The 16445-nt window shown below is 39.0% G+C and overlaps 1 protein-coding gene across 4 annotated transcripts in view; it reads left to right on the top strand.

The window, feature by feature from the left end:
- Positions 1 to 16445, top strand: part of PDGFA (platelet derived growth factor subunit A) — a 46297-nt gene that overhangs the window by 13902 nt on the left and 15950 nt on the right. For all 4 annotated transcript variants that reach the window (XR_011314716.1, XM_069734252.1, XM_069734251.1 and 1 more), the window contains exons 4-5: positions 1101 to 1288; positions 14838 to 14961. Coding sequence is in view for 3 of the 4 variants with exons in the window: in XM_069734252.1 (XP_069590353.1) it covers positions 1101 to 1288; positions 14838 to 14961 (312 nt within the window). In the remaining variant the exon portion in view is untranslated. The remainder of the gene's footprint in view (positions 1 to 1100; positions 1289 to 14837; positions 14962 to 16445) is intronic.

Genomic DNA, 16445 nt, shown 5'->3' with positions numbered 1-16445 from the left:
CATCGGTAAATAACATTAATATAAAACCATTAAGTCACCTTTAAATACTATTCTGTTGGTCCTGGTTTAAGATCTTATTCAATGTCAGTATTGATAATATAGGGTCATGCCATATTCAAGTCTACAGAACACAAATCCCTACCCCCTATTTGCAAACGAATAGCCCTTCTATTTGCCAATGGATGGTACCAGTATTGTGACCTTTTAACTTATGGATCCAGTAGTTTTGTATAGAAAATGCAATCTTCTTGGAATCTCCTGCCGCTCCATGGATATCCCAATCATAAAACAAATTTTCCACCATTAATAATTGACCTTTAAACATTGTCTTATCCAGTGCTGGTAACTGGTGGGTATTTTCTTAGGAAAATGCCTTAGTATGGAAAAACTGACAGGACATCATCGTGTTCGACTCTAGGAAGTCTACAGACCCAACTCCTCTTAGGAGCATGGACATCCAACAACATGGTAATTTTTAAGGCTCTGACAACTCCCATCATTAACGTTTGCTTCCAATTACCATGAATCCTTCATATAATAATGTTTTTGGTTGTAATTTTATGGAGCACTTTTATATTTTGGTTTTTTTTATTATGGATTTGTTCTGCGGGCTGCCTTTAGTAAATGTTGGCTAGATATAGTCTTGATCGACAATATCACCACCTACATGTTAATATTGAGGCCATATGGTTGCTCTGCCCTTCAAAAGTATTTATTGCAGAACCTAATTGTCTGTTTTCCTTTCCACGAGCAACAATTCATTGTGGAGGTTGTCTGCAGAGATGGCCTTGGATGATTCAGTATGAATGATTATCTCAGTGCACATAGATTTAACTTTCACACTTGCTGAGAGTATATATTTAGCAAGACATAGGTGACAGATTGTATGACTGAGATTGCAGCAGGTGTTTTGCTTAGTCATAACTTTGCTTGATACTTAAATTGTATGATGGATGCAAATAATATGACGTGTGGCTCTATATTACTGCAATTGAAATTTTTTTTCCTTGTGCGTGGAGGGGATTTATAAAATGAACCAAACATGCAAAAGATGATGATGATGATCTCACCAATTTTTAAATTATTATTTTTTTTAACAGAGGAAGCTGTTCCTGCAGTTTGCAAAACAAGGACTGTTATATACGAGATACCTCGTAGCCAAATTGACCCAACATCTGCAAACTTTCTGATATGGCCACCTTGTGTGGAGGTGAAACGTTGCACAGGCTGCTGTAATACCAGCAGTGTTAAATGCCAACCATCAAGAATACACCACCGGAGTGTCAAGGTAGGCAGACTGTCATCCAGATCTTGACCTGGCCTGGGTCAATTTTGTCTTAGGACATCAATCCATGTTTGGATCTATGTCAGTTCTCCACTATTGGTTTGAGTGATTTTGGTAGCCTAAACACCATTATTTTATTAATGAACCTTTTTATTTTCTGCTAGATGTTGGCATTAAATGTGTTTGTGAGCAGGAATAAACCATAAATGATGACGTGGCCTCAAATGGGGTTGCCTTTTGTTTGGACTTTTGGAGCTCATTCTAGGGTCATGATTTGAAGGATGAAGTATCCGCTTGTGGATCAACCTAATTTTGAGTTCCTGTGCTATTCTTCATGGATGTCTTTGATTTACTGGATTGCATGATAGACCAGATGTGATAAGTTCAAACTCTTAACTGCCCAAGGCCGATCCCAAGAGATGCGTGCTGATACATCGATGACCTATATTTCCTGATTAGCTTGCTTTTGGCATATTGGACCTTTCCTGATATTAATTGAATAAGTACCTTAACACCATACCCCTTCTTTGATTTTTTTTTTTTTTTTTTTTGTTTAAGGGATGATTCACTTTCTAATCTGAATTAAGATATTGGTTAATTGAGTAACAGTAGCACATTATTCATTTTTTTTTTTTTTTTTTTTTTCCCCCTACTGAAGTGCTTACATTGGCCATGATCTTGAACCCAGCCAGGGTTAAACATTCGCATGAAGTTTGTATGCAGTGTTCTATGGTTTTGTTTTTTTTGTTTGTTTCCCACCCCACCCCCACAGCGTGACTTGAACATGCTTGAGTTAACAGGTTTCCTACGAAAGTGGCTTTATAGTATGAATGAATTGAGGCCTATAGGGAGTGGATTAATGCGAGATGTGGAATATACTGGAGCTATATAAAGAACTGGAAAATGTAGGTGTCATTAGTAGCTATATATATCGTACTTTTGACAGATTAGTCAGCCAGAACATTGGAAAATGCATACTGGTCGGTTGTGCTATTCTAGATATTACTACTTTAGCTTTGTATTTTCTTATCTTTTATAATTTAAGATAAATCCTAAATTTTATGTTTTGCTCTTTCTTTTTTTTTTTTCTACTAAGAATGTAATTTTACCAAGGATTTTACAAAGTCCTGATGAATAATCATCCAGATAACAACATCCATTTTATGTCTGTGTGGTATAGCGGATATGTAACGTTGGAACAAACTCCAGCTAATTTATCCGACTGAAGTTAAAGGACAGAAGGTCAAAGAGCATGTTAGGAGAACGGGTGTTTAATACTTGAAACTGGAAGCTCACCCCTTCACCTCCCAACATAGACAAAGAAGCACAGTATACACCGCAACAACCGCCTTTTTCTTGGGGCTTTATGCAGTTGACAAGCAGCGTTTTCTAATTCTGGACTTGGGACTTGAAGGGCTTTTGTGTGGCGTCATTTAGTAAATTGTACCGGAGAGTCACGCAGGATGTGGTGGAAAGTGTTACAGGCTATTGGGTCTCTCCATTTTCCTGGAATGTTTTTTAACTTTCTCGACTGTTTGCACAATTTCTAGTTTTATCAAGACTTCCTTTTTCTATTAAAATAGAGGCCTTTTTATAATGACAAGGTACTGAGATCATAGAAATTAAATGTTGGCTGAGTACACGGGCACATCCAGAGATCAATAAATGATAACGTTGACTGTTCCCACAAGGGCATCTGGCTGCATCTTTTACATCGAGTTGGCAACCTTACCATTTTTTTCCCTTCAAATTGTAATTATAGAGTGGCTCAGTAACTTAAAATAACTTTCTGTCCTTGGAAAGTTTAGGAAAAGAATTTGAAGGACTATTGCAGAAAGTACCGTTTTTAAAGAGGATGTCAACTTGATCAGAGCCTTCGTTGTAGGCGTGCAATTGTAGAATGGCACTAGTAGACTTCTAAACCAAGAATGGCGTCATTACATGGCTCTCTTCATTCTAGTTGCCTTGACTTTGTCTTAGAGTTGAGTGTACATAGATAATTATATTCAAAACTGTCTATTTTCTGAAAACCAGATTTGTTACCTGCTCCAAATCTATGGTTCTTTTGAGGTCCCTTTTTTAAATGTAAGGCATGGAATGTAATCTAGTTAAAAGCCAACACTTTTTGGAACGGAAATTCGTTCCTTTGTATAATTGATCTATAAATGAACTTTCAGGGCATTAATATTGACTTTATACTGACATTCTGGTCATATTAGTGACAAACCATAGGCAAATGGTCTAAATGATGGGCCTACCGTATAGGACTATTATGCAAGCCCTGTGCCATCCAAGTCCTTCTCTGCAGTAGCACCTAGTGTTATATTGATTAAAAGTGTTTTTTTTTTTGCTTCCTAATACACTCCCACAAATAGTCTACATGCCACCCAAATTTAGCTCATTGACCTTTCCAGAGTCTGTCTCCTGAATATTTCTCCCTTTCTTCATGTACTTTCCCAACCCACCACCTCACATAGAAATGATTCATTCTATAAATGCCCTGTCTGTGACTCCCCGCATCTAATGAAAGAGATTATGCCAGACTTGCTCTTTTGATGCAGATTTCCTTCTGGATGTTTGCTGGAGATGATTAATGTTTGAGATGTTCTGAATTATATTTATGGTACTGCATCATTTCCACATCAGTTGGGTCTAATAGTCAGGATACCACATCATATTGTGCATTCATCAGTAGTAAAGCATGGGTTATGATTAACTTCAGAGACACATTTTTGGTTTCTCAAATAGTTGCCTTGTTCTTGGAACTTGGACCTCTGATGATTGCTTGGGTTGTAGATGTGGGTTCCAGAACCCGACTTGAATTCCATATTTGAGTCTCTTTTGAAGATAACCCATATTTATTGGATCGGCAAATGATATTAATTTAGATATACAATGTCCTAGCACTGTTCTGAATACTTCATCTGATGGATTTTAATACTGTTCTTTGTTGGATCTCAACTTTTTTTTTTTTCAAAGTAGTTTTAATTTGCTGAATCATTACAGCTTTGTATGCTGTTTTAAGGGCAGCTCTGTCTTATAATCATTACAACTTTTTTTTTTTTTCCACGCAACGCTGAAGTTGTGCAAAAATTTTACAATTTTTGTCATTTTCAATACATGCTAGCCACCTTAGGGAGAGACCCAAGTTGGGCTAAATGTAGCGGGACGAAAGAGACCGAAAAGCCCTCTACTCAAAGGAAATACATAGTGGATGCTTTCCTGAAACGGAAAGTACTTGCAAGCAGCATAATACAAAGAATAGCAGGTTTACCCAGAATCCTTTGCAGTAGGCGGAGCTATGCAAATCATCTCTTTCCACCCCTGTCTAATCCACAGCGCTTGGAACCGCCAAGCGTGCAATGCTGCGGATTAGTTTCTAAATTTACACAGCCAACCAATCCACTATGTCATTTTCAAGTCAGTCTTGGCAAACCCCACCCAGATGGGTGAAGGATGGGGCTTTACCAAGCTATCCAAATTAAGAAAATTTTCGTCACTTTAGTGTAAATTTTTCCAAAAAATGTACTCCAATTTGAGATTGGCGTACATCTGTGGCAGAAGTTCTCAGGACTTGTGAAATATGCTTCATTAATGAAAATGTGGTGTCTCTGAATTACTTCTGCATCATCACTAATTAATTTAAGTTAGTGAAGTGATAAAAATATAGGCATACATTAAATTTATGGGATCAAATAGCTAAAAATTGGCATGTACATACGTATTCACCCATTTTGCTATGAAGCCCCTAAAACATTTCTGGTGCTAGCAGTTACCTTCATAAGTCCCATGCTTAGTGAAGGACGTCCACCTGTGTACAATTTAGTGTCACATGTCTGTCAGCATATACACACCTTTTCTGAAAGTCCACTGAGGCTGCACCAACATTAATCAAGAGACCCCAATGAACCAAACAGCACTATGAAGACCAAGGAGATCTCAACAGAGACAACGTTGTTGAGAAGTACAAGTCAGGGGTTGGATAAATAGATCCCTAATCTCTCATGATCCCCCAGAGAACCATCAAATGCATTATCATTAAATGGAATGAACATGGTACCACAACAAACCTGCTAAGAGAGGGCCGGACACCAAAACTCAGCATGGGCAACGGGGGGCATTAATCAGAGAGGCAGTGCAGAGACCAAATGTAACCCTGAAGGAGCTGTAGAGTTCCCAAGCAGACACTGGAGTATCTGTCTATAAGAACACAATTAGCTGTACACTCCATAGAGGTGGCCTTTATGGAAAAGTGGGCAGAACAAAGTCTTTACTTTCACACAAACATCGTAAGGTTCGTTTTGAGTTTGCCAAAATACATGTGGGAGACTCCTCAATTGTATAGAGGAAGGTGCTGTGGTCAGATGAGGCCAAAATTGAACTTTTTGGCCACCAAGGTAAACACTGTCTGGTGCCAAACCAACACAGCTCATCACCCCTAGAACACCATCGCTACATTGAAACGTGGTGGCAGCATCATGCTGTGGGGATGTTTTTTGGCAGCAGGGACAGGGAACATGGATGGTGCAAAATAAAGGAAAATTCTTGAGCAAAACCTGTTAAAGCCCGTCAGTGATTTGAGACTGGGATGGAGGTACACCTTCCAAGACAATGACCCAAAGCATACTTCTTAAGCAACAGTCGAGTGGCTTAAGGTGAAACGTGTAAATGTTTTGTAGTGGCCTAGTCAAAACCCAGAGGAAACTATCTAATTTTAAGGAGCTGGAGCAGTTTTGCCTTGAGGAATGCACATAAATCCTAGTGGCAAGATGTAGAAAGCTTAGAGACTTATCCAAAGCGACTTGTAGTTGTAATTGCTGCAAATGGATGCTCTGAAAAGTACTGACTCTAGGAGGTGAATGCACACCTGAAGTTTTCAGTTATTTTGTCCTATTATGTCCTTGATGCAAACCCTCAAAAAAAGTAAAATAAATAAATATACAGTACAGACCAAAAGTTTGGACACACCTTCTCATTTAAAGATTTTTCTGTATTTTCCTGACTATGAAAATTGTACATTCACACTGAAGGCATCAAAACTATGAATTAACACATGTGGAATTATATACTTAACAAAAAAGTGTGAAACAACTGAAATTATGTCTTATATTCTAGGTTCTTCAAAGTAGCCACCTTTTGCTTTGATGACTGCTTTGCACACTCTTGGCATTCTCTTGATAAGCTTCAAGAGGTAGTCACCGGGAATGGTTTTTACTTCACAGGTGTGCCCTGTTAGGTTTAATAAGCGGGATTTCTTGCCTTATAAATGTTGTTGGGACCATCAGTTGTGTTGAGCAGAAGTCTGGTGGATACACAGCTGATAGTCCTACTGAATAGACTGTTAGAATTTGTATTATGGCAAGAAAAAAGCTGCTAAGTAAGGAAAAACGAGTGGCCATCATTGCTTTAAGAAATGAAGGTCAGTCAGTCCGAAAAATTGGGAAAACTTTGAAAGTGTCCCCAAGTGTAGTGGCAAAAACCATCTAGCGCTGCAAAGAAACTGGCTCACATGAGGACCGCCCCAGGAAAGGAAGACCAAGAGTCACCTCTGCTTCTGAGGATTAGTTTATCAGAGTCACCAGCCTCAGAAATCACAGGTTAACAGCAGCTCAGATTAGAGATTAGGTCAATGCCACACAGAGTTCTAGCAGCAGACACATCTCTACAACAACTGTTAAGAGGAGACTTTGTGCAGCAGGCCTTCATGGTAAAATAGCTGCTAGGAAACCGCTGCTAAGGACAGGTAACAAGCAGAAGAGACTTGTTTGGGCTAAAGAACACAAGGAATGAACATTGGACCAGTGGAAATCTGTGCTTTGGTCTGATGAGTCCAAATTTGAGCTCTTTGGTTCCAACCACCGTGTCTTTGTGCGACGCAGAAAAGGTGAACGGATGGACTCTACATGCCTGGTTCCCACCATGAAACATGGAGGAGGAGGTGTGGGGGTGCTTTGCTGGTGACACTGTTGGGGATTTATTCAAAATTGAAGGCATACTGAACCAGCATGGCTACCACAGCATCTTGCAGCGGCATGCTATTCCATCTGGTTTGCGTTTAGTTGGACCATCATTTATTTTTCAACAGGACAATGACCCCAAACACACCTCCAGGCTGTGTAAGGGCTATTTGACCAAGAAGGAGAGTGATGGGGTGCTACGCCAGATGACCTGGCCTCCAATCGCCAGACCTGAACCCAATAGAGATGGTTTGGGGTGAGCTGGACCGCAGAGTGAAGGCAAAAGGGCCAACAAATGCTAAGTATCTCTGGGAACTCCTTCAAGATTATTGGAAGACCATTCCCGGTGACTACCTCTTGAAGCTCATCAAGAGAATGTCAATGCAAAAGGTGGCTAATTTGAAGAACCTAGAATATAAGACATATTTTCAGTTGTTTCACACTTTTTTTTGTTAAGTATATAATTCCACATGTGTTAATTCATAGTTTTGATGCCTTCAGTGTGAATGTACAATTGTCATAGTCATGAAAATACAGAAAAATCTTTAACTGAGGTGTGTCCAAACTTTTGGTCTGTACTATTTATATAGATTGATAGATCGATATATAGATTATAGTTGTGAGCGGCAAAGTTGTTGTAAAAAAAAAAAAAAAATTGACTAGGTCAGAATTTTTTTTACTGGTGTTGAGGTTGGCCATAATCTTATTTTACTATTAAACATTGATAATGTTTACTGCAGTCTGTCTGTAGACAACTAAATTTGGCCTTGGTCTAAAAACCATACCTAAGAAGAATTTTCTTGGTTCTTTAAAGTTAACAACCATAACTTACACATTTATGTTGCGTAAAGCACTAATTATTTGCCCTCTAAAGAATTGACCTAATTACTCTTGGAGTAAATATTTTAAGTATTAATTCAGTTCAATTTGTGCAAAAAAAAAGGCTCTTTCAGGTTATTAGGTAGTGTATGTCCTAAGGTATTTCATAATATAAGGGTTAAGTAGTTTCAAAAAACTGAAAGCCTAAAAGAGATCAACCACATCTGGAATCTGAATAGATGGCCCTAGAGGAACAAGAAGGGGTATTGTGATCTTGGGTATAATTCTAGTCAAATATGTCCATGTGATGAGTTCACTGAGTAGTAAAGTCTGGAATATGTTTGAACGAGAAACTAGGAGTGGATGACCCAACATGCTCTGGTCCACAATGGATTTTTCTTTATTGAGCATGATGGTAGCAGCGCTGAAGAAGAAATTTGAGAATGTTCAATTCAACCAGTTGTTAGTTGGTGTTAAACTTTGTAAGTATAGTATTTCTTGCCAATCCCGTTACATTGTGTTTTGATAGAAGTCAGTCCATTTTTTTTTTTTTAAAGTACATCTGCACAGAATAACTGTTCAAACCAATTACAAGGACTCTGCACACCTATGACATGACCTAGCAATTCAGGGCACCTTCCCACTTACTTGTTTTCCATCTATCGCCTGCCACTTATTTCTTGATTGACAGAGGATGGTAAAAATAGATAGAGAACAAGTCAGAAGGTGCAATCTACTGCCCGGTCACGACTAGGGTGCACCTAGTGTCTGTGCCTGGTCATCTCGTGATTAGACTCAGTTTAACTAATGGCATATTTTACAGACCTTCACTTACTTGAAGGAGAGCTTTTTCTGCCCATGTTGTCTTGGTGTATATCAGTATACTATATACAGTATATATATTTTTTTGTATTCTAGCGTAACATGAGTCTGTGGGTCGCACGATAAATTGATCCTGTGACTTTTTATATTGATTTTCACTATAGGATGTGTCGAGGAAACTATACTTGAAATGGATACTTTCAGATCTAGCTTCTAAATGAACACCATATGGCTACTTGTTTGGTCATTTAATAGCCCACAGTTCACCTATGTCTGAGTAGTTTTAATTATTTGGTGAAAGTAAAGAAAAAAAAAAAAAAACCTCAGCACCAAAAAAGACAAAAGGTACAAGCTCTACCTTTTGTCTTCTTCGGTGCTGAGGATTTTAACTTTCACTAAATCAAGATGCCCACAGTTCTTTCCTCAAGCACGAGCACCTCCAGAACAGTGTGGCCAGTCTCTACAGTTAGTTTTAATTCTTTATGTTACTTGTCTGAGTTCCCCAGCTGAAAATTGCTTCAGAATGTTTGCACTGTATACATAGGGATTAACAGTACTGAACCAAACGTAAAGGCTTTCATATACATTATTTAGCCGGACGATCATTCAGCCAAAAGTGACAGCTGTCTCTTATGAACCACAAACACCAGAATACTAGGCCTGAGTGCTCCTGTGTTTTCTTAGTCGCTGTCAGATTGCTTTTGGCAGTGGCTTATTGTGAATGAGAACAAAAGGATCGGCCATTGAATTTCTACTGCCTGATCCTTCTCTTCTGATGGTCTTGTTGGAAGGCCCACATACACATTGGATATCAGTTGATATTGGATGTGATCTGCTGACTTTGGTCCCCATCAACATTAAAGTAATGTGACCTCTTTGGTCCAGTAGAACTACAATGTTTTTCCCATATAAATTAGAGCCAGCACATGTAAGCCCTATGTGACAGCATTCTAGAATGCTGTATATACGGTAAGTCCCCATTGCGCTCTCCATAAAACTAAAATTGGCTTTTACAATACTCTTTTACGGGGTTCGATAAGTGTTTCTGTTCTGGTGGCTCCTCTCTAGCTTCATGTGGATATTGTGTTCTACAGCATCCGCAGTGTCCTTGGCATCTCGCTCCTGCGCAAGTACACTTATCTGACCTGTTGAGGGCAAAGTACTACAATGTGCATGCATGGGGAAAGGCCAGAGTGCCGGCGTATGCGCAGTACAATATTTTGCTCTGACCTCAGCAGGGCAGAGAAGAATGCCTGCGCTGTAGAGCGATGCCGAGGACACTGTGTGGATCACGTAGATGGAGTCATCCACACGAAACAAGAAGAGCATGAGCCAAATCCAGATCAGACTGAACTACCCCCTAAGTGAGCATAATAAAGGGTCATTTTTGTTTTATGGAGGGCGAGATTCAGATGTATAGACTGATATATATAATTAGTGATGCAGTGTCCCTTGTTACAGCTAGTGAGCGCTGCATGTGCTCCTCAGGATATGCATGGAGTCATATCTGGTTATAATGGTTGAACTAGCCACCTCCCACCTATGGGAGTGGCTACAAGTATATAATGTGACCATGTGGCTCACAAGGGGAAAAATGGATGGACCTGAGTGGTCTGTGTGCCAGGTCCTGGAGGGCCTCTGTGTTGGGAGGTCCTGGGAGTAGGACTAGATTCCTGAAGACCACATGGGAGAGGCCTTGGACCTGGGGGCCTGTGTGTTGGATGGTCCCAGATGGGGATGACATCCTGAATAGCGCACAGAGAGGACGCTTTGTGCAAAGTACGTGATGGCACTGTGTTTGGGGAAGCTACAGCCCGTCTGAGGATCTGGACTGTCGGGTGGCCTGGTGAGCAAGTCATTGCCCGGGATGGTGATCCCAGTTCGGCAGCTTCCCTGAGAGAGAGTACTGACTGGAGTCGGCGTATGGAGCAGGAGCTCCTAGAAGGTAACCCAGCGTATGGGGTGCTGTGCGGTCACCCACGGCAACTGGTCAGATAAGGATCAGTGTGTTTAGAGACCGCGACCCAATGTCATGTGCGCTATATTACTAGGGACATTGATGAACTCTTTGGCATACGGACACCCATGGTAACTGGACGAAGTGAGAGGTCCAGCATGTTTAGTGTCCATGAGATATAGCCGAATATGTAGTGTCTAAAGATAAAGCTGCAACTTAATGTCACCGGTTGGTGTCTGTTGATTGCACCTTTTATAATGAGGCGCAACATTTTCGGCTTGAGTTTGGGCCATAAATCTGATTTAATCGTGTGAGAACTGTGCAGTTACTGATGCCGTACATATAATCATTATCCCATGAGCAGCTTGTTTCCCCTTGTAATAACTTCTGATTATCTAACTCCACATACTAATCTCTACTCTTCATTGGCTGATAGCCTGTGTAATTTTAAGCAATGGTTGCTGCCAGTAAAACCTTAATAACTTAGCTGACTGTACTGCCACATTTTTAATAGTGAGTCGTGAGTGAAGTTAAAAGACCTCTTGCCACTTAATCATCATGGCTATCTGCAACAGAAGCAGAATTCAACGTGTTTCTTACAAACCAAGTGCCATATTGGTTTGTAGCCTTCAGAAAGGGGTCTCAAGTCTCTCGACAGCTGTTTTCCAGGAGAATTCGATAAATGTTATAGATAACTTCTCTTCTAAGCTGCGATGAAACCTTGTCCAACTTTTTGTATCATTCTTGACCTTCTATCTTGAAATTCTGGATGGCTCATTTATACCCAAGTAACAGCTGATGTCCAAGGGGCATGTATAGAGACTGCGGTAGAGGATTTGACCAGCTTTCTGCATTCTCTGTCCTTGGATAAAAGAAAAATAAAGAAGACTTCTTAAAAGAAAATGACACTGTCAAAAGAGGCTACACAAAGAAGCTCTCCAGATCTCCTGTGTTGATATTGTTATGCCCACCCCAGTACTTTTCAAGAGTTACCAACAACAGACTAACTTTCTACAAAAGGGCTTTATCTATTGGTATTTGGATGAGGGTAGAGAGTACATAAGGGGGCACGGTAGGTTAGCAGCTGTATTTATCAGCGGGACATTGTAGTTTTCTTCGTCTTTTCTTCTTTCGACAAATACGCAAGTATGGTTGAAAAGGCTGTGTACATATTTGTGTTTCCAGATTTTTTTTTTTTAGCTTTGAGGGTAAAAGAATGAAACAAGATAAGGTCTAAATTGATTTTTATAAGGCTAGGGGAAAAAAATCCCCATCTTCTAAATCAAACATTAAATTATTAGAAGCCTCCTAGACTTCACCATTTATGGTGATTTGTTGAGCTTGGCCGGTAAGTAAAAAAAGATGAGTCATAGGTTTGTCTTGAACTGCATTGGAGAATAGTGGTCCGTAGAGAGATTAACGGCTTGTAAGACTAAACTACTTCTAAATGATAATGGTGAATTTTTGCAACTGTTTGTGTGTTTTTTTTTTTTTTTTTTCTGCTAAAAGACCACATTGGAGAAAAGGTACTTTCCTAGATATCCTCTTAATTCCGACACGGCTTGGCTCGATAATTAGAGATTTTGCTGTCTGTATCTTCAGTGTTAGGTCTTAATCATCATTTGATCTTCGAGAATTTTGCAGATTAGGCGTTCTTTCATGCCGGATGAGTCAAATTTACCCAGCATCTTGAAAAGCATTAACAGAGGCACATTCACTATAAAAGAAGCTAAAACATATTACTTCGACCCGAAGTTGACCTTCTTGCAAGGCATTCATAATGGTCACATACAGCTTTGACTTTTTCAATGGAAGTCTGACAGCCCTGGAAATGCCTTACGTTTTGACTTTTTTTCTGTTACTGTCTGGCTATAAGACTTTTGTTTGCAGGGCTAATGAAAGTAGGCTCCATGTCCTGTTGACAAAAAGGGCAGTGACTGAATGCTTAGTGTTCGATACTTCCTGTCTGACTACTGTGAAAACCCTTTTTTTTTTATTTCTTTTCTTTTTTTTTTTAACGTTTATTTTTATTTTATTTTTTTATATAGTGCCTGGTTTTGATTGCTTATGTTGATGAGAACTAGATATGAATGATGGCGTAGACTTAATTTTAATTACACTTTATTTTACTTTTAATATGCTGTAACTTTTTGTGAAACTCATTCCATTGCTTCTTTTTTTTCCATTTGCAAATGAGAATGATGATACCTCTACACTGAGACATCCCTTCAGATATTTGTAGGCCACTATTAAGTCTCCTCTTGGCCTGCTTTTTTTGTAAGCTAAACATTCCCATAACCTTTAACTGTTCCTCGTTCGACATAGTTTGCAGTCCGCTCACCATCCTGGTAACTCTTCTCTGAACTTGCTCCAGTTTTGCAATGTTTTTTTTTTTTTAAATGTGGTGCCCAGATCTGAACACAGTATTCCATTTGAGTCCTGACCAAGGAGGAGTAGAGGGGGATAATTACTTCACGTGATCTAGACTCTATGCTTCTCTTAATACATCCTAGAACTGTTTACCTTTTTGCTGCTTCATCATGCTGTTGACTCATGTGCAGTCTGTGATCTATTAGTGTATCCACGTTTTTTTCACACGTGCTGTTGCTTGGTTCTATTCCTCCCATTCTAAAGTTGTAATCTTCATTTTTTTTCTTGCCCAGATGTAGAATCTTGCATTTCTCCGTGGTAAATACTACTCTTTTAGTCACTGCACATTGTTCAAGCTTATCTAGATCCTTCTAAATCCTTTGTCTTCCCTTACCTATACTTTCTAGCTTTGCATCATCTGCAAATTTAATTAGTTTAGTTGTCTGAACCTGCCAATAACATCAGGATCGTCCGACAATCTAATTTGTATGGGGGGCATCCTTACTCTTCCCTGGCAGTTTTTTTTTCTCAGAAAAAGATCCAACCTGTAGGATTTCTCCAACTTTCTGGAAAATCCCTACCAAAGGAGCGCTCTTGTGAAGAACATAGGACCACTGGGCCGAACATTACCGTGTGGGGGATTCTGACTGTCTGACTGTCCATAAGTACTGATATTTTCAGGAAACATTTATAGACCATATCAAGAGGCTTCACTGTTTTTTGTGTTTCTATGTTGTACAAATCATTTGTCTGTTGCAGTCCCATCACGTCCAGTACATACACCTAAAATTCATGGAGCATTAGTGACTCTATTCTCCCTGTAGCACCATTTCACTAATCGTTACTTTCGCCTCTTGGTGTGGTCAGAGCTGTGTAGGAAAATGTTTCTTCCGATAATATATTTTATCTACAGATTACAAGCTGATTTTGGCATGGCACATGGTCAATATTATCTACAACCAGCGTTTGAACAACAACAATGGGGGTATATCATTGCTCTCTGTTTTTGTTTTATCCTCCTTGCCAATTTTCTTATCACGAAATGATGTCATTTGGCTTTTAGGGGAAAAAAAAAAAGTTTTAATCAGGGAGTCTAAGAATAGGGCAAGTGAGTTAACATTAACACCGATGGCTTGTTTTATAGGTGGCATACGCCCATAGTATATATTGGGCCTAGATGGTAGGTAGATTAATAACATGTTACTAAAATATTCTTTAGCACCAATCACTATAGATGAATGTGAAGGTCCTATCTGTTATGGTTACGGGGCATGTTGGGCATAAGCTGGTATTTCCGGAAGCCATTTTATTCAATATATGGATACTTTTGATATGTCAACTTTTTTTATTTGAAATTGAATGGCATTAGTGTTCATATAACGGAATAAGCTGAAAATATTGATGGTCCATTGTCCATGACAAGTTCATGCCAACTATTGGTGGTGGAATGAGCTTCACTACATGGTTTCTAATTTTCGACTTGGTGAATTACTCGCGCATACTCTATTTGTAATGATATACTGGGTTTTAAACCTTGTCTTGCATGTTTGATACCTCCATGCAAACTGGGTTATGGACAATCGTTTTAAAGGTAGTCCTCATTTATAGATTTGTTTTTATTTTTAAGGTGGCAAAAGTAGAATATGTAAGGAAAAAACCCAAGTTAAAAGAAGTTCTGGTGAGATTAGAAGAGCACCTGGAATGCACTTGTACAGCAAATTCTAATTCAGATTATCGAGAAGAAGAAACTGGTAAGTAACCTTTTACATTTTTCTTCTGACACTTTTTTTTTCTTTTAAACCTTCAGAAGGTCTATTTAAAATGCCCAATAAATAACTATTGCTGTGAATTGTCATCTTCTTATCAACCTACGAAGCCTATGGTAGACCAAACCATAAACCACGTATTGGCCATGTTGAATTTTAACATGTCCAAACCTTCCTTCGCCCCAAATCTGAAATTGAGTCAGAATTCCCTTTTTCCTATACACATTAGATGGTGGAGTCAACTACTTTTCGAGTACAATCAGCAAACTGCCTTAGCAGAAGGTTCCATAGCTCATGGATATTGTGTTTTTCAGTCGATGTAGTGAACTTGCTGTGATGTATCCTTTGGCTTTCTCTCAATGATTTCACTCACCAAAAATGTTGACATTTTATACCTCCCAGACTAGTATATATTGATTATGAGTTTAAAAATGTCTGAGAGCAAACCTTAGAAAGAATTTTAATAAGTCATTCCAGATACGTGATCATTCTATATTCGAACTTTTTATTTTTTATACCCACCCCATCATTTTTTTTCTCCATGACACTTTGTAGAAAACTGCTATAATATTTTAACCTAAAATGTCTTATTTTGCTGCGTACATTCAGATAATGTTTTATTTGTGACATTCTATGAGCACAATAGTCGATATTGTCCGGTACCTAGTTTCTACAGCGTCAAGGTCATTACGTCTTGGCAGTACCGATTGCCATCTCCTTTAGTATGCAGCTGTGGAAAAATTGCTCAGTCATGTTAATATTTGTGCTCTTCAACACAGCTGTCACTTCACCACCTACAACATACTATTGTTTCGTGGAAGTTAAATTTGCAGACACCTTGATGCCTTTAATGCTAGTAAGAAGTGCCCCCCCCCTCCTCCTTAATCCTAGAAGAGCCCACCTAATAAGTAGAACACAGAGGTTTACAAATATTTTCACTGAATTCATTCAGCTTGTTGGACCATTAGTTTGGGATAGGTTTTTTTGGCTAATGCAAAGTAAGAATGTTTTTACAAACCCAAAATGTTTACCTTTTTTCAATTCACAAAATGCAAAAAACTATTAGTGATTGAACAGAAGAATCAAATTACTATTTTGTGTGACCACCCATTTACCACCATCAATTATTTTGGATACACTTGTGCCCTTGTTTTTAAGGAATTTTGCTGGAAGGTTTCTCCAAATATCTTGGAGAACTAACCACAGATCTCAAGTGGATGTGGAGAGAATTTGTTTAGATCGGGGTTCTTTGGGGGAGGACCTATCGTCACCTTCAGGATGCCTTGTTGTTGACGTTTGAAGACGGTTCTGAATGACGTTGACTCCAAATTAATTCAGCAACACAACAACTTCGAACGTATCACCAATCAAATGGTATTACATGATGGAAAAGTATCTAGCTGTATTTATCAGATTTGAGCATTGAGGACTCCATTAAGCCTGGAAATTCTCAACTCCATTTGCTGAAA

This window comes from Ranitomeya imitator, chromosome 7, assembly GCF_032444005.1.
Source record: "Ranitomeya imitator isolate aRanImi1 chromosome 7, aRanImi1.pri, whole genome shotgun sequence".
NCBI lineage: Eukaryota > Metazoa > Chordata > Amphibia > Anura > Dendrobatidae > Ranitomeya > Ranitomeya imitator.
This window is presented reverse-complemented; position numbering and strand designations above follow the sequence as displayed.